The 22,253-nt window shown below is 44.4% G+C and overlaps 1 protein-coding gene across 1 annotated transcript in view; it reads left to right on the top strand.

Moving 5' to 3' along the window:
• The window catches only part of UBE2O (ubiquitin conjugating enzyme E2 O), a 64,283-nt gene that overhangs the window by 40,996 nt on the left and 1,034 nt on the right, over positions 1-22,253 (top strand). Inside the window, exons 16-18 of the mRNA XM_018568408.1 lie at positions 1,469-1,672; positions 5,268-5,325; positions 6,876-7,945. Coding sequence (XP_018423910.1) covers positions 1,469-1,672; positions 5,268-5,325; positions 6,876-7,579 — 966 coding nt within the window. The 3' untranslated portion in view covers positions 7,580-7,945. The remainder of the gene's footprint in view (positions 1-1,468; positions 1,673-5,267; positions 5,326-6,875; positions 7,946-22,253) is intronic.

Here is a 22,253-nt window from a genome sequence, read left to right as displayed (position 1 = left end):
GGGGGGATGACAGCAGCTGATAGACAGGTCCAATCTCAGAAGCAAGTTGCTGGAAGACTGCTCAGGTAAGCCTGCACTTCCCACACATAGTGCTCTATAATGTATTGCTGGGATTTGTATTTCTCTATAGCTGATGGTACATTGTACTGTACATTATACATAGGAATACAAATACCAGCAATGCATTATACACTGTATGTATAATGTATTGCTGGGATTTGTTGTACTCCTCTATAGCTGGTGATATTCTGCATTGCGTGGAATAGAGGACTACAAGTCCCAGCAATAACATATTATACAGCGCAATGCGGAATAACACCAGCTATAGAGGACTACAAAACCCAGCAAAAGCACATTATACAGCGCAATGCAGAATGCCGCCAGCTATTATGTACTATTGCTGGGATTTGTTGTACTCCTCTATAGCTGGTGATATTCTGCATTGCGTGGAATAGAGGACTGCAAGTCCCAGCAATAACATATTATACAGCGCAATGCAGAATGCCGCCAGCTATTATGTACTATTGCTGGGATTTGTTGTAGTCCTCTATAGCCGGTGCCATTCTGCATTCATTGCTGTATAATTTTACACTTTCCATTTCACTATATTGCACACCACACTATCTTTTTTTTCTTTTTTACTTCCACCCCTCCAAGCTTGCTCCTGTGATGGACTACAACCTCAATACAAACTAGTAGTCCTATCACTGGAGCCATTTTTTAAACTTTTTATTTTATTGTTTATCCGATTAACCGATTAATCGAACTTAATAATCGGCTAACTAATCGATTTTGAAAATATTCGTTAGCTGCAGCTCTAGCCCTAATGTTTTCCTTTTTAAATACAATAACTTAAGAAGGGGAAGTGGCTTCAGGTGCAAAGAAGAAACTATATCCTGTTAGCTTTACCTGAGTCACAGAGTATCCACTTTATTCCAGTACAAGTTTAACATTAAGTAGGGATATACCGATACCAGGATGCAATGGTGACACCCGGGTGCGTGCCCCACCCCCCTTGTGACGCCACTGACCGATACCAGTATGGCCTGGTGGTGAGGGAGCATGGAGACGGCTTCCCAGCTAATCAGGATGCCGGGCAGCGAGTCATTACACGCCGCCTGGGTTCCTGAATGGGACTTCCGGTATCGGCGAGTACCGGAAAAAAAAATATCTGTACTCGATACCGAAAAACCGGTATCGGTGCATCCCTAACATTAAGTGTACCTGAGGGAAAGTAACCCTGACCCAAAGCACTGCTCTGTTCACCACTACATCCACGTTAATATATATATTATAATAGAATACTCCCAGATTTCAGCGAAACCACCAGAATCGGGTTTAAACGCATGTATTTGCATGGTTTGGTGAATATATTCTCCTACTGGTGAAAGTGTCTGTGTATCTTTTTGTGGTTTTACTCTGTAAATCTAATAATGAAAAGCACTCTTTTCCTTTCTTTGTCATTAAGGATCTCTTGTCAGCGTTTATTAAAGGACCCACACGTACTCCGTATGAGGATGGCTTATTTCTGTTTGACATACAGTTGCCTAATAACTACCCAGCTGTGCCTCCTTTCTTCCGCTACCTTTCTCAGTGCAGTGGGAGGCTCAACCCAAACCTGTATGATAATGGGAAAGTGTGTGTCAGTCTGCTGGGCACCTGGATAGGAAAGGTAATCATATCCACTTTAATGAGTGTTACACTTACTACCCATTATCTGTCTGCATAAAAGCCAAATATACTAGCTGGTCTGATTTTATTTTTAGCTGGGTTGTATAGTTTTGATAGTTGACATGTTTGTATATGATGGTTTATGTAATATTTTAGTTCTAGAATAAATGTACGCATATCCAAGGTGTATCCATGACACTTTAAAAATAGCATAGTTCTGTACTATCTGCATGCTTGTTGGCAGCCTATGTATGGCTGACTGACTAAAGTTGGGCATACACTGTTAGAATTTCATCTGATTCCTGTGAAATGAGCAACATTCTAACAGTGGGTGGCCCTGCCGGCACTACCTGAACAAACTTTGAGTGAAAAATTTAAAGGAGCCGGACAGAAAATTGTCAGCTGAACAGCTGCAGTTACAGTTTAGGTGTTCTGGTTGGATGCTGGCTGTCGGAGCACAATCCTTCCTCCTTGTTTAGTATGGATGGTAGAAATCTATAGATTTTTCTTTGTCAGCCCAGTAGCCTGAATGTGTATGGCCAGCTCAAGCCAAGCATTCCCAAGTTCCTATGTGGGAGAGAGATGTGTTCTTTTGAGTCGTTTAGCTGTGTGTTTAATCTGTTCTTTAGCGTCCTTTAAGGGCCCAGTCACACCAGCACAAGTGCGTTCCAGTGCGTTCAGCCTCTGGAACGCAACCCGGACGGCTCACTTTGTTTTGGGGCGGGAGGGGGCGTGGCGGTGCATTAAACTCAATGGCACCGCAGCCACGCCCACGGTGCGATCGCCGGCACCTGAACGCGTGGCACATTAGTGCCTGCGTTCTGGCCCAGTGCGATCTGCAAATAAACTTGTGACATTTGTACTTTATATTGGTGTCACTGATGTTTCTGGTTCTTCCAGTTACAAGGGGCTATACATTACAGGGTCCCTCGGTGTTGATGTGGTGACCTGCATTTTACATGTGGGCCCCATGGGGGAGCTCTTCTCATTTCTGCTTAGGTTTGATGGGCAAACTGTTAAGGTTTATTTCCCTCCTCCTCCTTCGTCTTCTCCTTCTCTTCCTCCTCCTCTCTGGCTACTGATGACATAGTTTTCACTCAATGAAGAGCTGCAGCTCATGAAAGTTATACAGCAGCTGGGCATTAGTGACCCTTAACTAGGTGCCTGGAGTGAGCACACTTTTTCCTTTCTTTCCTTGATAAAGGGACATAGCACATAGATGCAGCTCACAAATACAATACACCTTATGGTATCCTTTATTGCCTCCCTTCTCCTGGGAGATGTTCCGACTTCTGTGGACATAAGGTACTTGTACCTGCATGTACCCACCTTTCCAGTCTCTCATCTGCAACATGAGTATTCACCAATGCTTAGTCCTACTATTAGCCCTAATGCTGTCTCGTGGAACCCCCATTGTGGAATACTTAGACCACCTGTTGAGGGAACCATAGGCACGGGCTTCTGTTGGACAACATAAACTTGACTGCTCAGAAATTGCAGTGGTTCGGGGGGATCCTGAGCCTTGAGAAGCGTGACTGGAAATGACACATCATTTGGAGTATCTGAGTCTAGTCCTGGACACAACTCCTTTTAGAGTGTTTCTTCCACAGGAAAAACTTCAGACTTTCTGGTCCTGGATTCGAGCTTTCCAGTCCAGGAGTCGCATTACTTTCTGCTTTTGCATTAGTGTCCTGAGTTTGATTTTAGCCTCCTTTTTAAATGGTTCCATTTGCCCAGTTTTACTCCAGACCTCTAGTTCACTATGTACTGTCATCAAAAGACAAGTCAATCAGGTCCCTGGACAGGTTGATTTTGTTTGCCACCATGGACCAGATTGTCCCTAGTAGTTCAGGAAGCTGACTCTGGTATTGAGGAATTCCTTAATTCCCATATTCTCAAAGATCATCTGGGCAACTGCCAGCCTGTCGATTTGGGAAGAATCCTGAGCACCTTGTCAATGCAAGAGTGCTAGTCAGAATCTCATCTGATCAACACCCTGGATCCTTAGGTGATTTGGCTGTCTCTGCAGCATTTGACCATACTAGAAGGTCATCCAGTCTGGATTCAGGAAGACAACGCCATGGCAGTGGCTTACATCAACCATCAGGGATGTCTCATTGTGGCAGGACAGGGTTCAGATCCTGTGTTGAGCAGAATTTCAAGTTCCTGTTTTTTCCATCAATTGGCAAGCAGACATACTCAGCCTCAAGCATCTGGATTTGGGGGAATGGTCCTTATGTCCAGAGGATTTCTAGGTCCAGTGTTCTAGGTGGGGGACACTGAATGTGGACCTTCTGGCATCCAGGTTAAGCGACAGACTGGACAGGTTTGTCTCCAGGTACAGGGATCCTCTAGCGGAAACAGTGAATGCATCGGTAACCCCACAGGTTCAGTATACCCTCATCTCTACAATTCACCCCCTGGGTGGGCATTATTGTGACTCTCATTGCTCATGTCTTACACCATATTATTAACATTAAATGGTAATTTATCAAAAATATGGTCATTTAAACATACATTTGAGATCATATAGACCTTAGATCAGGCTTTTGACCGCTAAAATAACACAATGTGAATGCCTGAAAACACATAGTATGGGCAGTTTTAAACATTTTGGGGTTTTTTGCATTTTGTTACGCATTTTCTGCAGAAGTAGCAAACCTTCTCCTCTTTGTAAGCACAACTGAAGCTGAATACGTCCTGAAAAAACACATTACAAAATAGCTTACAACACTATACAAACACTCCAATGCTGAGGTGAGCATGGAGCCTTAGGCTAAATATGAAATATCCTGATATACATAGGGATAAAAGCCCAGGCACAGCTTTTATCACATCTTTGAAATTTTACTGAGCACTCTTCATATTCTAAGTTTTATGTAAGCGGTTTTTGATGGATCCTTCTAGTCCCAGCCACAAGTTTGAAGTTTATACCAATAAGTAGGGTTGCCAATTCATACATGTGCCCCTCTGTCAGCACTGAGATCCCCCATAGAATGCTTCTCCCAGCAAGGCAATAGTGTTATTTTCCCTTGCTGAATTCTCCTTAGGGATTTGGGAAAAGCCCAGAATGGGTTCTGGTGACAACCCATAATGGGTTTGGAAGACTTCATGTAGTCAAGCCAGTTGTGAGACAGCAGAAGGGATCACCATGGTTGATTCACAACATTTTCGGGGCATGGTGCTGCTGCAACATGACGCTTGATTGTCAGTTCCTCTCCTCAACTGCCGTAATGAGTCTGCAGTCCTTGGCATATAAGAACTGTCGGCCAGCATTTGATAAATATGCTGAGGTTCCAGCACTGTAAGGCTCATCTACCTCCCATTTAGGCCTACTTTTTTTAAGTGGTCCAGAAAGCTTTACTGCCGTTACAAACATTTGCAACAAGCGTATGAGCTGGCACTCTTGGTGACAGCAGCTAGGAAGTCCAGCATATGTATGGGCCCCAGAAATGTTCAATAAGCTAGCAAGTATTCAAAGCCACAGACTTACACCCAGAATGGAGTAATCAGCTTCGGATTCATTTTACCTTTAATTATATACATACATTGGTAACCAGCAAACCCTAATCTGCATAATTCATTTTTCTCTTTAGGGGACTGAGAGATGGACAAGCAAATCCAGTCTTCTCCAGGTACTAATATCCATACAAGGTGAGCGTCTACTTCATATGTCCGCTTTATTTTTTGCAGCAAAAGTCAACAATTCTAACCACATTTTGCTAAAGCTGCCAAACATCTTAAAGACACTGATGAATGCATCTCTGTTAACATTAATACATCATTAAACATATTTTGTAAAATGCATGCAGTGGAAGTACCTCAGTTTGACTTGGTATCAGCTTCTTGAAGTCCCTGTACAACAGACCCCAGAAAGGGGGAGGAAAAAAACAGCACAAGGCACCAGTCAGGTGTTGTTCTGTGCAAGGAACTTGCTAATAAGAGAAAAGAGCAGAGTGACACAGAGCTGGGGCCATTAGTCTGCTGCTTCTTATGTAAATGTCCAGTCACGGGTGGGGGTGAGCAAGAGATCTGTAAGGGAAAGGAATACTGCAGCAAAGAAAGACCAGGTCCCCTCCCTTGTCAGACATGGCCAAACTGTGTAAATCTTAGAACTGGATAGACAGAAAAACAAATCTTTGGGCAGATAATACAGCTCTGATATATTTATTTATTTAATCTATGTACTTAGCTGTTTGCATGGAGTTCAGCTTTAACCATATATTGAGAAAATACCTATGCGGCCACTGCAGGATTCTCTTTTTGAAAATGCTAGTTGTCTGTCACTGTCATGTCAGTGGTGGTTATTCTGATGCACTGATTTCAGTGCTCTGAGAGCATGTACTGTATGTCAGTCGGCCATTTTGTCTTCACTAGCTCCAAGCCTACTTTGGTCATGTAGAAGGTATTGAACAGAAGACAGCCAAGTGACTCGCATTTGTAAAGAGAGACCTGCAGTGGCACCCAGCACTTTTTTCAGTACAGGCATCCCCCGAGTTACGAACAAGATCGGGTCTGTAGGTTTGTTCTTAAGTTGAATTTGTATGCATGTTGGAACAGGTAAATTTTTTAAGTGTAACTTCAGCCCCCAATTTTTTAGTTTTGGATAGCATATGAAAGGGTTAACCCCCTGTAAAGTTTGTTTTGCTGTGTGTGCCCCTGTTCAGAAGATGTCACCTCACTTTCTGTCCCTGTGACAATTGGATTTTGAAAATGTTGGCTTATCGTGGAAACAAGGATTGGTGATAAAGCTTCATTGGAGGCACCTTTTTCCCATGATAACTCTTACAGAAGTGAATTTCCCTTTCTAGGGGTAGATTTCCTCTCACTTCTGTTGTCTCAAGGACAGGAAGTGAGATAAAATCTTTCTAATGAGGATACAGACAGCAGTAAAAACCTCACAGTGACCCGGATGAAGAGGCGTGCACCCCTCGTCTGCACGTCTAACAAGAGCCAACTTCCTGTACTGTACATACTATACTACGAACCAGACCCCAAAAAGGCGGGCACTCCTCATCGGCACGAGCGCAGTAGCATTTCAACTACTGAAATGCTGCGCAGTACACTTTGGCTGCAGCCTGGGACACCCCGCCGTACAGTAATAGCCTCCGTTTGTAAGTGGGGGTCGTGTGTTTGTAACTCGGGGACTGCCTGTATAGGTTTTCTATAATGGTGATTCTTTGTGCCTTTTATTCCCTCTCCAGGCCTTATACTGGTAAATGAACCCTATTACAATGAGGCTGGCTTTGACAGTGACCGCGGTCTGCAAGAAGGTTACGAGAATAGCCGTTGCTACAACGAGATGGCTCTGATCAGAGTTGTACAATCTATGACGCAGTTGTTGAAGAGACCTGTGGAAGTCTTCCAACAGGAGATCATGGAACACTTTCAAAGCAACGGCTGGCGTTTAGCTCACAGGATAGAGACCTGGCTAGAAACCAATTGCATGGTAGAACAGGGAGGTGAGTTGCCTAACGGCCAGGAGCACCCTTGCATTGCACCCTACAGTCCCTCTGAGCAAGAAATCACACCAGAGCCTTCTTTAAGTTCTAAGGATTTGGACGATTCTGGGTGCGGAGCTTCCACCCTATCACCTGGAGAGGCTCCTCAGTGTTCTGACTTGGATGGAATGGGTAAGGGGGCCTCAAGTATCACCTATAGCCAGGCTGAGGAACCACAAGGGGCAACTGGAGGAGCACAGCCAAGTGTGAAACCAAAGAAACGTAGGAAGAGCTATCGTAGTTTTCTGCCTGACAAACGAGGATACCCTGACATTGGCTTCCCGTTGTTTCCCTTGTCTAAGGGCTTCATCAAAAGCATCCAAGGTGTTCTGGGGCAATACAAGGCTGCTCTCTTGGAAGCCGGCATTTTGGAGCCCCGCGGAGCCAGGCTGACATTACCATTGTAGAGACCAGATGCAATGTGGGCCTGTCTTCAGCTCCCCCACACACTACATTCTGTTTCCCCCATCTTTCATTTCTTGGGGAGGCCAATAAAACAAAAGTCTGGGGCAACATAAGACTTCTTAACCACAGTGTCTGCTGTGAGACCAAACAAGATTGTAACCGAATAAATAATGGCTGATATTATGCCGTATGCTCTGCTGTTCCCTTAATTTACTCTGTCCAGATCATCTGCTCCTGGCATAATGTCTGGGGCTGCCTTGCTGCTACAGGGCAGAGAATTTTATCATGTATTGCTCATGAAGGACTATCCCCTTACCTCTGCATAATGTCTTAGACCCAGATCATTCAAGAGTTGCTAAGTTGGCCCTGTAGCCACTCTTGTAACCACCCTCGTTTAAGGCTATTTTTGATTTGGAAGGTCAGGCCCTTTCCTTTAAAATGACCGTGCTGGTTGTCGGGACAGATTTAGATGGATATAGCTGTTATGAAGAAGTGTTATCTGGGCATGCAACTCTTCAATGATGAGAATCCTGCATTGTTCTCTTTGCATCCCACATGAATGATGTCATTTCATTATTACAAGTGTGTCTTGAAGAGCTTGTACTAGTCATGGCGAGAGTGAATGTCTAAGCTCATTGAGAATCACTTGGCCCATCGTTCTGTCAACGGCAAGCATTGTAAAGACTTGGGCACCTTTCAGTGAATAAGCTTTGTTCTCTTGTACTGCTAATAATAAACCCCATATGAAGAACTAAGCTGCTCTTTAAGGTTTGATATACTAGCAGGAATATATCGTAAAGCTAAAAACAAATGAACATTGTATCCTCTGCGAGATTGGGCAAGTTGCCTGTGTTAGCGAATGGTGAAATGCTTCTGTTTAAATACTTCGTTTGGCACATTAGCCTGCTCTGTATCACCATGTCTTTTAAATGAATCAATGGGCATCGCTCTGTTTAATATTTCAGAGGACAAAGTCTATTAATCTGTTCTATTTAGGAGCTACATCACGGCTATCTATGATTAGAAACTATCGCTATGTGAATGAAGCACTGTCTGTAGCTGCATTTATGATTATAACACTGCCATGAACAATGGAGACAGTGCAGGCCAGTGTGACCTTAACCCTTGCCTGCCCTTTATTATGGTCAGCCTTATATTTAGGCATGTTTACATCCCCCTGTATTTTCCTTTCAAATGTGAATCTTTATTGTAGAGGGGTGTGATGCTGCTACTTTCCCTTTTGTTCCTTATGATTCTTTAATTCTCCTTGTGTCTGTAACAATTAAGGGTCTAGATTACACAAAACAGGTGCAAGAAGGTGAGCATGAGTAATATATGAGCCTTTTAGACATAGGCTGTGTGATGTTATTTAATACATGTATAGAATGCGCTGTATTTTTTATTTAAGCCGCATTTTTAACCCCTCTCTCCCTGAGTGACCATTTAGCCACATGTTTCAGTTTTGGGTAGATGCAAACAGGCTGCATTGCATATTGCCTGCTTAGAGACTCGTACAGTTCCTCTCGCTATCCCATCTAAAGCTGCTTGTGCATAGAGGCTGTTGTAAGCTCCTTATTGCTTCCTTTCTCGTATCACCGCTCTCTAGCAACCCCTAGATAGCAGCTGTAAAAATCAACTTTACCTCCTTTTATTTTAGATCCCTTAATACCTCTTTTTCCCATTGACTAAAATTATATTTTCTGTTGACTGAGCTCAGCCAATAGAAACAAAAATCCAGCCAGGTGGGAAAGGAGGGATGATGTCCTTGCACCCAGACAGACTTCAGAAGGTAAAGTTGATTTCTACACAGCGTCTGTCTAGGAATTGCTGCAGAGCTGTTCTATAAGAAAGGGAGCAATTACCAGCTGACAACAGTCTATACACAGGCACTGTTACATGGAATAATAGGGGAATGACCGGGGTCCCTTTACATTTCTGGGGTACTCTGTTAGAAAATGCTGCCTGCTGGAGTTCCTGTGTCTGCTCCACCTGACCACGGAGTCCTGATTTGAACTGGATTATATCAGCCAAGCTGTGGATGTGGAAACTCAGGTACAGAGATCACTTCTCTGGGGGTCCTCAAAGAGATGTAAGAAACTAGTGCGCGATTGAAGTTGGTAGCGTTTGCTCAGCAGTCAATATCTGTTTTGAGTGGACTGACCCTTTCAATGAGAACTCCGCCAAGAAGTTATTGTTTTGGGTGGAATGTGATTAAGGAACCTTTTGTGTGTGGTGCTTTACCTACCAGCAGAGTTCCACTGCAAATGTTTCACAATTGTTCGCCATGTTGCTCGGACTGCTGCACATATCATTGTGCTGAAAAGTTCCCTGTTATGGCAGCAGCCAGACATTTAATGCCAACAAGCAGCATCAAGAGGAGGAGCTCAGTTGGGGAACATCAGTGCAGTAAGCTCCGGTGATAAAGCTCTGAAATGGTGTTTCTCAGCTCTGGTCTTTGGTCACTTTCCTAATTAGTAACTACTAAAGGCAAACCTGTGTGCTCAATAACAACACTCTCCTCTGGGTTCCAAATCAGTGCCCACAGAGCCACCCAGATCTCCATGGAAGTTCCTACTAGGGCTGCAACTAATGATTATTTTCATAATCGATTAGTTGGCCAATAATTTTTTCTATTAATCGGATTTAAAAAATGAATTACAGTCCCCAATTTAAAATAAAATACACAAATGCAGTGTTACAAACATAAAGTTTCCTTCAGAATAAAACCATATGCACAATTTTTTGCAATCGCACTGCACGGTACTGTGCGTTCCAGTGCGGGAGATCACACTTTGGGTGGGAAGCGCATTTGGGGTGCCGTTGGAATGAATGGCACTGCAACGCACCTCCTGCATCAAAATGTGTCAGGCCGAAACCGAAAATGATTTTTCCCACCTTTTTTATAATTTGTTTATTTTAATTATTGTATTGTAAGCACATGGCACTTGAATAGCTTCAGCCAGAGAATGACAGCTGCCAGTGGCAAGATTCCACAGACGGTAGCTAAATATAAATACAGCGGGAAGTGGGTGGGTGCAGTAGCCAATAGCAAGCTGGCTATTGCACCCACCCACTGCTTGCTGTACCCTCCTCCCAGCGTGCAGGAGAGAGCTAGGGGATTCAACCAACTAATCGATAATGAGAATAGTTGTCAACTATTTTCATTATCGATTAGTTGGTTGCATCCCTATTTCCTACACCTCCATGTAGTGGAGAGGAGTCACCTACCCCCATTCCACAAGACAATGTTAATTGCCTAAGCAAGCAATCCATACCTCTCCCCATTTTCACTTTGTGGGGAGAGGTGGAGTTGTCCACCTTTTTCTTATGCAAATAGCATCTTTCAGCGAATCACTATTTGCATATCAGAAGTGGACTGACACTGGATTGATAGAGTCTGACAAAGAAAGTATGTAGTGACTGCTTAGTCTGTCACCTATTGGCCTGCAATTTTACATTATGGGGATAGTAAGCCTGTCAACCATTTAAAAACCCATCTGATTGGCTTGCTGAATTTAGCCCAGTCCACCTTCCCTTCTCTTTAGTGAGAACACCCTTATTGAACACTTGAAGGTTTCTAATTGTGCATTACACATTGGTGAAGCTTGACTATAGGTGTAGTCCTTAACCGCAAGGTCAGGGAAATTGCTTTTAGTAACACGGGGTAACCAGGATCAGAGAGGCACACAGTAGAGATTTCTCTGACTAGCAAAGGTCATGGCAAACCTCTTATGATACCTGTTCTTAACATGGTGGGCAGGTTGGGTTTAAAATAAAATGTCAATTGTGCCACCCGTAATTCTGTGAAATCCTCCTGCAGTGTTTGGCCAACAATGAGGACTGGAGTTAAGAAACACAACTTTTCTAATCACCTTCCATACAAATCTGTTCTTGGTGGAGTTCTCCTATAATTGAACCTGACTTGAGAGATCCTATGTCGATTTGTCTCCAGCAGAGCATCGTTTCTTCTCTTCCTGCTGTGTGGGGTTATTGTGCACATATCAGACAATACCTAATACGTTTTCCTAGTGGCATTGCTGCCTATCCTCATATTCTGGACATGGTGAAATTGATCTCAGGGCCGAAGGGGATAAAAATTCTAATGAATGAACATTTTACCCTGCTTCTGGCAGATGTACAGTATTTAATTGCTGGCAATGGATAATTCTAAACCAAAATGCTGTAAAATTGAGTGCTGGTGCTTCTGATGTGTGTGTATAGTGCTGTGAGACCTTTTTTTTTTACAATTTTTTTTTTGTTTGCTAACTTAATGTTTGGAAAAAAAATGCAGATTGTTAAATTAAAGATGCCTCTGCTTAACAATTGTGAGGAGTCCCTGGTTTAATGTCACACGTACAAATGATAAAATGTGTAAATAATAAAAAAATAAAAACTTAATACATACTCTCACACACTATACAAGTGTGAAATCTACACTGAGGAAAATGTATAGGATGGATACAATTAAAAGGGTCATTATCATAGCTGATGATCAAACCTCAAAAGTCATTGAAATATATGGCGAGTAGCTTCAAGAGCAATTCTGAGAAACTCCAGCTGAGAAAGTAAGGCAGTGTTTGGTCCCAGGATGGTGTGCATCCTTCCCCTTCTGTTAGGAGTTGACAAAATAACATTCCAAACAATATAAGTGTAGCCACTCTTATTCTTTCAGTGCATCTTCAAATGCTGGCATACATGATAAACCGTGTATTGGTATTCTATACCATTCTAGAAAAGTGATTTATTTCAGATAAATTAGATGGAAAACCAATTTTCTTGATTGTACATCACAGGACACAGTGAATTCATTCTTGGACCACTGAGTTATGCAGCTACCTTCAAGTGATTAGACACTGGCAAATAAATAAAAGCTTCAGGACAGCGCTGTATAACCCCCTCGCACTACTGCCCTGTAATAGACGTATTCTCTTAGCTCTGAAAGATATACTCTCTTTCTCACTAGTTTTCAACTCAGACATAGTCAAACTCTTGGCGGACTCTTAATGAGCACTTTAGATTGTTCAGACCTTTTGTCCCAATGACCGGTATGCCTTCCTGCTTCTCAGTTGCGGATTATAACATCATGGCTGTTGAAGCCTAAGTCCTGAGGGACGGGTTCATTATTGTAGACGCTGTCATCTTAAGGCTAAAAAGTGTTCCTCCCACAAGGTCTGCCATTACACCTGGAAGATGTACGTCATGCAGTGCGATGTTAGGAAGTTCCATTCTAGGAAGAACTGCGTGGGACACATTTTGTCCTTCCTCCAGTCTGGCCTGGACCAGCTTTTGCCCTTGAGCATGAAGGGTCAGATATTTGCCTTTGGTGAAGGCTTTTGTGCACACATTCCCTGTTTGTGCTCCAGTGACTCCATAGAACCTCAACCAGGTTCTCTCAGCCCTTTAAACCGCTTAGAGATCTTTCTCTGCCCTTACTCCCAAGGTGGCCTTCCTCACTGTCATAACATCTGCCAGGCATATTTCTGTATTAGCGCTCTTGACCTGCAAAGAGCCCATTCTGGTCATCCATAAGGCTGCCCATACACCTTGCGATCATCGGACGACACTTTTCGTATGGCGGCCCCATCCTGCCCCGATTATTGCAAAGGTTGGATCAGCGGTAATTAGAAGATCGACCCAACTTTTCTAACCTGCTGGATAGTTAAAAGTCGATCGATTGTACAGTATTTGCGGTTGTACAGTGCCCATCAACCTTATATCGGCCGATATTCGTAAGAGGTATGGGCGCCTTAAGTGTAGTTGCCATTTGTCCCTCTCCCCAGAAATGTCAACAGCTGCAGTAAATGCATAGCAATCATTCAAATGAAGCCACCCCTCCTGATTTTTTTTCTTCAGCTTACAACAAAATCTTCATCAACACATAAAAAAAGAGATGCTAAGTGATTGGCCAGTCCGGAGTCAAGAGGTACTGTATACCCTGCCTAGTCAAGAGCCCGAGTTTACTATACAGAGGCTCCCACTGATGATGTAAAATATGAGGGACACCACTGACACACTGTAACTGACTTACTCCTATCCTCTAAATAATGTTACTTGCCCATCACACTTAAACTCTGCGTTACTTACTGTACCATTGACCCCTGAACACTGTTACTGATGACCTCTGCTTTCTGTATTACTTACTATTAAAACCCTGTCTTGCTCACTACTGATCCTTGAACTCTGTGTTACTGCTGACCCCTGAACACTGCATTACTTCCTTATGTATCTTATTTGTGTATCACTCGGCTGTAGATCCTCAGATCATCTCTGAATTGGTGCTGACACTGTCCTTCCTTCTGGAGGGTGACTACTTTTGTTCCCCATGGTCCCTGTGTGTGTTGTAAAGGACTCACCGCTCCAAGCTCACTCCAAGATGGGCTACAATCTCAATATAAATTAGTAAACGAAACATGAGATTGTAGTCCATACCGGGAGTGAGCTTGGCGTGGTGGCAACTTAACAACACACACAGGGACCATGGGGAACAAAAGTAGCCCCCCTCCAGAAGGAAGGACAGTGTCTGCACCAATTCAGAGATGATTTGAGGATCTAAACAAATAATATGTAGAAAGTCACTCGCACTCCAACTCGATTCTTAGTCAATGTTTGATTGGCCAGAGTTGTGTCACATTGTAAAGCGACGTTTCGGAACCGTGTGGTCCCTTCTTCAGGCAAACAAAGCGCTTTGCAATGTGACACAACTATGGTCAATCAAACATTGACTGACTAAGAATCGAGTTGGAGTGCGAGTGACTTTCTACTACATATCCATTGATGTGCAGAGGCATCTGCAGTCACTTCAGCACCCACCCGATATCTGAGGGTTTTTATCCGGTCAGGAGTGTGATGGGATCTACTATGTATTGGAATCTGAATGCATTTTTAAGATTTAATTCTTGAGTTTAGTGTCACTTTAAAGTTTCAAATATTTTCCTAATTCCATTGTGGGATGTTCTTGAAATTAGGGGCTGAGAAGAGGATGCAGGCCACCAACAAGTCCTGTGAAAACACTTTTTAATCTAGCTGTGTTGTATTATCCAGATATAGAGAACAGGGGCGTAACTAGAAATCGTAGGGCCCCATGGCAAAATTTTGTATGGGGCCCTGTGATTTCTAGTTACACCCCTTGAAGAGCCCACTTGAGATCCCACACAGCTCACCTGAGGGTGACCCTGCAGAGCCCACCATAGACTCTCTATGGTGGGCTCTGCAGGGTCACCCTCAGGTGGCTGGTCACATTCCTTACCTGTCCGCCTCTTCTTCCTCCGTCGCCGGCCCCACCTCCTCTGTTGCTGACCCCCGGGCCCCGCCTCCAGCCTCCTCCTCCACCGCCGCTGCTGGCATGGACGGCCCTATTGGGCCATACGCTTTTATACGCACTCCTGAACTGCACATCCGTGCGGATCCAGGTGTCCGTGCTTGGACGCAGACAGGATCCATCCTGCCTGCATCCGGGTACGGACAACCGGACCCGCACGGATGTGCAGGTTGGATGTACATGCAGAAAATATATATATATATTTTTTTTTTAAAGGTGGACTATGCCTTTAAGTGACGTGTGTAAGAAAAGCTGCCCCAAAGGTATCCAGTGACCCATCTCGCGTTAACAGAGCTGAAAGTTTTTCCAGCATAGAATTAGCAGGTCACTGATTTTCCAGTTCCCGGGTTTGTTGAGTGCTGCTCTTTACTACAGTGATGAGGCACCGCTGATATGCTTTGCAGTGTCATGCTAATCTTCCTTATCACACGCATACACATGGCAGTAGACCAACCATCTGTATGTTGCAGTTCAATCATTATAAAGACCCGGCGTCCAGCTTAGTATGCTTCATTTTCACAATGTCTTAGGGAATATTCTGACTTTGGTCACATGTTTGCATTTCTCTATATTTTTTTACAAAGCCCCTTTACATTCTTGTTCTCAATGCTGTCCATTCTGTAAGACAAGGTGAAGATTTTTACACAATTCCCTGGCATGAGACAAGTTTTCTGACCTTATGTATACACAGGTGAATCTGTGCACTGATGCAATGGACCTTTCAATAACTTTACAATCATGAATAAATTCCTATTTTACAATACAAAGCAACATTATCATTATTCAAAGTTGTACCTTGAATCTGTTAGAATACACATTACTGTGTTTATAGCAACAACTTCTGCAGTGTACAATGTTGGTCACTAGATGGCAGTGTTTATAAGTTCTGTTATATATCTATGGAATATTCTCTGTTGTATTGAATAAGGTAGAAAATAAAGCTGTGGCTTCCTTCCTGTTGTAGCCAAGCCATGTGCAGCATGCAAATCAGACTGTGTGCTTGTGTTTCTCTGTGACGCTGTGCAAGAAGTTCCATAATTGAGCTTTAATAAAGTGACTATGCCTGAGCTGAGTTGATGTCATCAGTCTGCTGCAGGCAGAAGGAAGCATTTGAATACTCTCCCCTCACTGAGAGATCAGACGGCAGCAGTAAATCTCTGCTGTAAGTCATAAGGTATGAGGCTGGTCCCCCGGGAGAAAAGCAGATGATAGGGGTAGTAGTGTGATCCCTGTGAGAGGTAATACGTACCTGTGTTAGACTTATATATTATTTAACAGGCATGCAGTTAAAGAAGAACTCCAAGCATATAAAATCTTAACCTTTGAACCACAAGCCTAGCACTTAGACAGGTCCCTGGAGCCTCGCTCCCCCTCTGCTCCAACGGGGCTAAGGCCCAGTGAGTCATCACGACCTATACAGTGTATAGGATGCGAGGACACCAACGAACATTCAATTAATGGAGTGGAGGAGGAGACAGGCTGAAGGGACTGGAGTAGCAGCCAGCCGGGGTCATGGTTTAGGTAAATATATATCTTTGTAATTTTAGTTCCACAGACAAAACAATCACTTAACCATTAGCCCCACTGCAAGGGTTAAGATTTCATTTGCCTAGAGCTCTTCTTTAATATTGAAACATATTCCACTTTAAGGTCATTATGGAGGCTTGCTGCATGTTTCAGAAGCTACGGGTCAAGTGTTGAATCAGCAATCCTTCAAAAGCTCATTTGCACAATGTGTTTAGAAAGTCCTCCTACGCGCAGTTTTATGGAAAGTTCTTCTCTTTTACCATCCATACCTATGGATACTGCTGGTGCCTGGAAAATGGTCGTCATGCAGGAATTTAATACATTCAGTCTGTAGACATTTCGTTTTACCATTTGATTGATATGTTCTTATGTGCTTGTGGTTCTATAGAACCAAATGGTAACCAACATGGTTGTTAGCAACATTCCGAAATATATGTGTAGAAAAGTGATCTATAATCTGATCCATGTTAGATGTTTGTCATCCCCCTTTCATGAGCTGTGCAACAAAGTGCCAGGTACTGGCGGAACGTTTCTCAGAAGTATGCTGATAGGATTGCAGGATGACAGGTAGCATAAAGCACAAATATATTGCACAGTTGAAAGACACACTGTATATGTGCAGTGACATGCGTATTTTTAAGGCTTTCCTGCTCTGTACAACAAAAATATTTTCAGCAGTAATAAGAATTACCAGAAAAGAAACAAGGACAGTGAACATTGTAGGGCCTCCTAATATCAGTACTCAGTGGAGAAGTGCTCCCTTACACTGGTAGTCAGTGAGAAAAGGGTCCCCTTACATTAGTGTTCAGGAGAGAATTGCTCCTTTACACTGGTGGTCAGTGGGAGGAAGATTCCCCTTACATTGGTGGGTGGTCAGTGGAAAATTGCTCCTTTATGGTCAATGAAAGAAGCACCCCCTTACATTGGTGGTCAGTGGAAAATTGCTCTGTTATGGTTAATGGGAGAAGGACCCCTTAAAATGGTGGTCAGTGGGAGAAGGGCCCCTTTACTTTGGTAGTCAGGGGAGAAGTGACTTATTACATTGGTGTTCAGTGGAGAAGGGCTTTCTAACATTGGTGGTCAATGTAGAAGTGTTCCCTTACATTGGTGGCCAGTGGGAGAAAGGTCCTCTTAGTCTGGTGGCCAGTCGAAGAAGTGCTCCCTTACACTGGTGGTCAGTGGCAGAAGGCCCCCTTACATTAGTGGTCAGGAGAGAATTGCTCCTATAAACTGGTGGTCAGTGGGAGAAAGACTCACCTTACATTGGTAATCAGTGGAAAAGGGCCCCTTTCATTGGTGTCAGTGGGTGAAGGGCCCCTTACATTGTTGGTCAATGGAAAATTGCTCCCTTATGGTCAATGGGAGAAGGTCCTCTTACAATGGTGGTCAGTGGGACAAAAGGCCCCTTTACTTTGGTGGTCAGGGGAGAAGTGCCGCCTTACATTGGTAGTCAGTGGGAGAAGATGCACCTTACATCTGTGGTTAGTGGAGAATGCTCCTATACACTGGTGGTCAGTGGGAAAAAGAAACCTTACTTAGGTGATCAAGGGAGAAGGTTCCCTTTTCATTTGTGGTTAGTGGAGAATTGCTCCCTTACACCGGTGGTCATTGGGGGGAAGGCACCCTTACATTGGTGGTCAGGGGATAAGTGCTCCTATGCATTCGTGGTCAGTGGATAAGTGCACCATTACATTGGTGTTCAGTGGAGAAGGGCTTTCTAACATTGGTGGTCAATGTAGAAGTGTTCCCTTACATTGGTGGCCGGTGCGAGAAAGGTCCTCTTACTCTGGTGGGCGGTGGGAGAAGGGCTCCCCTACACTGGTGGTCAGTGGTAGTAGGCCCCCTTACATGAGTGGCCGGGGGAGAAGTGCCCCCTTACATTAGTGGTCAGGGGAGAAGTGTCTCCTTACATTGGTGGTCAGGAAAGAAGTGATCCAGCGCATAAGTGGTCAGTGGAGAAGTGCACTCTTGCATTGGTGTCCAGTGGAGAAGGGCTCCTTTTACATTGGTGATCAGTGGAAGAGGGCTTCCTAATGTTTGTGGTCAGTGTAGAAGTGCTCCCTTACTCTGGTGGCCAATGGGAGAAGGGCTCCTTTACATTGGTGGTCAGTGTAGTTGTGCTCCCTTTCATTGCTGACCAGTGGGAAAGAGGCCCTATTACCTTAGTGGTCAGAAAATGCTCGATATATTGGCAGTCTCTGCGTTCAAGGCTTGCTGAATCCTGACCTACAATTAGCATAAAGCAGAATGCCTAATCTGCATACTTCACCTGGGCCAATGAATAAACATGATAACAAGGCAACTAGAGTTTTCCAAAGTATTGGCCAACAATGGCAGCCTCCCAATTTGTGTTGGTCCATATTTCCTTGAAATAACCATGCAGCCTACACTCCCTGTGCTGAGCACTGCTTAAGCCCTTCACACCAGTTGGAACACTACAGCATTATAAGGGTACCCACACACCTTACGATAATCGTACGATAATCACGGGAAATCCCGCGATGGTACGATTATCGTAAGGTGTGTGGAAGCCGTGCGACCTCTACTACTGTAAGGTCGCACGACTTTAAACTTACGAACATGTTCGAAAACCCGCAGAGCATCGTACGATGTTCGGCGGATGTGTAGCATGTTCGTAAGATAAAAGCCAGACGGGCCGGTGTGCGCAAGCGCACACTGCCCGTTCAGCATTGCCGTCATCGGAAGCTCGCTCCTCATGGGGGCGTGGCTTGCGATCATCGCAAGTGCGTTCTGCCTGTCCAAGATAGGCAGATCGTACGTTTTCTTGATTACCTTACAACCATGGCAAGACAAAAGTCTTGCCATGGTTGTAAGGTGTGTGCCGAGCATAAGGCAGCCATCCTACATTTCCCTCAGGCAGTTGGATATGTATTATGTTTACTCCCTCCAAGGTGTTTAGCTTTCAGTGAGAGCACTGTGACATTTCCAATATCAGCCTTGTTATAGCTAGGACAGAACGTCTGGATCACATGGGGACAGGTACACTGATTGTATGGAGACGCCAATAACTGACAGGATGACTCTCCATCCCACACTTTTTAAAGCTGAGCTTCAGGCACAAATTATTGTATGCAACTAATATAAGTACCTGAATTTGGTGTCAGCCTCCTGCAATCCTCTATACAGCAACATTCAGATTGGGGCAGGACTGTGAGATAATCAAGTGTTACGCATGTAAACATGCTGACAAGGAACATCTTGATAGGAGAAGAGAGCAGAGTGAAGATAAAGATGAGACCTCATCAGTCTGAGGCTGCTCATTTACTATCCAATCAGCAGGCTGGGGGTGGAGCGAGGATACTTCTGTATTTCTTTTACAGTCTTTTGTTGTAACAGAGAAAGTGTAATCCACCTGGCTGTGTTGGCTGGTAGGACTGTGTAAATCAATAAACTGGATCTGCAGAATTACAAACCCTTTGGCAGGTAAAATAGCGGCCTTGTATCTTATCTGTGTATTTAGATGTTTGAGTGGAGCTTTAATTCTGACTGCCAGAGACACTTTCACCCCCTGTGCGGTCAATTTTGGCACAGCTGATTTAGCCATCTGATCGTATATGAATATGCTTAGAAGTAGGGATGCACATCGGTGCTGATACTGGGCATTTTCACAAGTACTCCTGCTCGTCACAAAGCCCCGATACTAGAAACCGATACCGGAACCTTGCATTTTAAATAGAAGCGACAGTTATAAGGTCCCGATCTTGCTGGGTACCTCATTGCAGCCTTGTGGGGACCCTGCAGCGCCTATTAAAACAACAGCCAGCTCAACATCTCCTCCTTCCCGCTGCCCATACAGCCATGGTGAGACCCACACAGCCCTAGTGAGACCTCCGCCCACCCGCACAGGTCTGGTGAAACCCGCACCCACCCACACAGCCTGGTGAGACCCTGCATGGAGCCCTGGTTAGACCCACACCCGCCTGCTCAGCCCAGGTGAGACTCACACCCGCCCGTACAGCTCTGGTAAGACCCCGCACGCACCCACCCACACAGCTCTGGTGAGACCCCTCATGCAGCCCTGTTGAGATCCCACAGGCAGCCCAGGTGAGACCCTGTAGGCAGCCCAGGTCAGACCTTGCACATAGCCCTGGTAAGCAACACAGAGTGTGTAGCTTTATATTATTCTGCATTGCTATATAATGTATTGCTGTGATTTGTAGTCCTCTCTAGCTGGTAGTATTCTGCATTGCTATATAAGGTATTGCTGGGATTTGTAGTTCTCTATAGCTGGTAGTATTCTGCATTGCTGTATAATGTATTGCGAGGATTTGTAGTCCCTCTACAGCTTAGGGTCAGTGGCAGAACTACCAGGGTTGCAGGGTTACCGGGCCCTGGCACTTCACCACTGTTCTAAAATCATTCGTCTGTATTGTTTTGGAAAGACTGTCACCTGACACTAAAAAAAAGGTATCGTAATTGGTATCGGCGAGTACTTGAGGTAAAGTATCAGTATTCGTACTCAGCAAATCAGGCCACATATTTCTCTCACCAAACGTTTTCTAAAAAAGCTGTGGCCAGGCCGTTCATTTCAACAATCTTCCCATTGGCCTATATGTGCATGTAACGCATTGTATGCATGTTATTTACCTGCAAAAGCCTCCCTTGTGTGGACACCCAAAAGCCCCGGGACTGCTGCTGGGCAAAGCCATCTTGGATTTAATGTCAGCAGCCTCAAAGCTGTAATTGAAGTGACACTGGCTGTCACATTGACCCTCTGGCTTTAGTTCTTTGAGTCACTAACTCAGAACCAGTATGTGGATCAGGACTTCTGAATTTCCTGGCTACTTGGTTCAGGTCAGTGAGGGTCGGCATTAGGCCCCTGTTAACTAGGAATCTTGACACTGACGCAAACTGGCCAAGACACAATAGGGCAATAAGTACTCGCCTGCTTTATGTGTGTTACTGGCTCGCTGGCTGGGTGAGCAAGGCATCGCTCTCTCGCTGGCTGGGTGAGCAAGCCATCGCTCTCTCGCTGGCTGGGTGAGCAAGGCATCGCTCTCTCGATGGTGAATTATGTTACGGAGCATTTTTTGTCAGCAAGGAAGGGACACTTTGCTCACCGAGATGGCGAGGGCTGGTGAATTCTTGCCAGCGACACAATCACTAGTGCAACACGGGCTTAGGTGACGGTCAGGTGACTTGTATTTTCAGAATGATGGAAGCCTCTGTAATTCTTTTAGGAAGGGTTTACTGCCCTCCAGAGCTCCGTTAGAGAGATTTACACTTACTTCCTGTCCTGCTGACAATGGTTTAACCAGACAGGAAGTGAGGGAAAATCTGCAAAAGGGACACAGACATCATTACAAATGTGACAGGGGTTCTGACCCTCCCTACTCTACTAAAGAAAGCATTTTTATTTCTGTATGTGTCACTTCCTGTCTTGTAAAACATTTTCACCATGACAGGAATAAAAGGTAAATCTCTCTAACAGAGTCCTAAAGAGCTCTAAAGCCTGACAAGCGTTCTAATCCTTCCTCACACTATTCAAAACTAGGAATTTACCCAATCCTCAGTCCCGCTTGGCCGCTAGACCGGTCCCTGGAGCTTTTTTGGCTTGATATACACAGCTTAGCACATGACACATAAGTACCCCCCAACAGAACATTTGGGAAACATTTAAACACAAGCCTGAGGTTATCAGCAGCAGTACTCCCTATCAAATTATACTGACTGGGTATAGTGCACAGGTATCATGGCAGTTTGTACCATTTTTTGTCCCTTTTTTTTTAGATTGTGCCTATCGGTATTCAGTGGCGTAACCAGAGCTATGGGCGCCCGGGGCAGAATTTTATTTCCTCCCCCCCGCCCCC

The sequence above is a fragment of the Nanorana parkeri genome, unplaced genomic scaffold (assembly GCF_000935625.1).
Source record: "Nanorana parkeri isolate BGI_ZX_2015 unplaced genomic scaffold, ASM93562v1 scaffold1182, whole genome shotgun sequence".
In the NCBI taxonomy this organism is placed as follows: domain Eukaryota; kingdom Metazoa; phylum Chordata; class Amphibia; order Anura; family Dicroglossidae; genus Nanorana; species Nanorana parkeri.
Note: the sequence above shows the minus strand (reverse complement) of the source record. Positions and strands in the feature narration are given on the sequence as shown.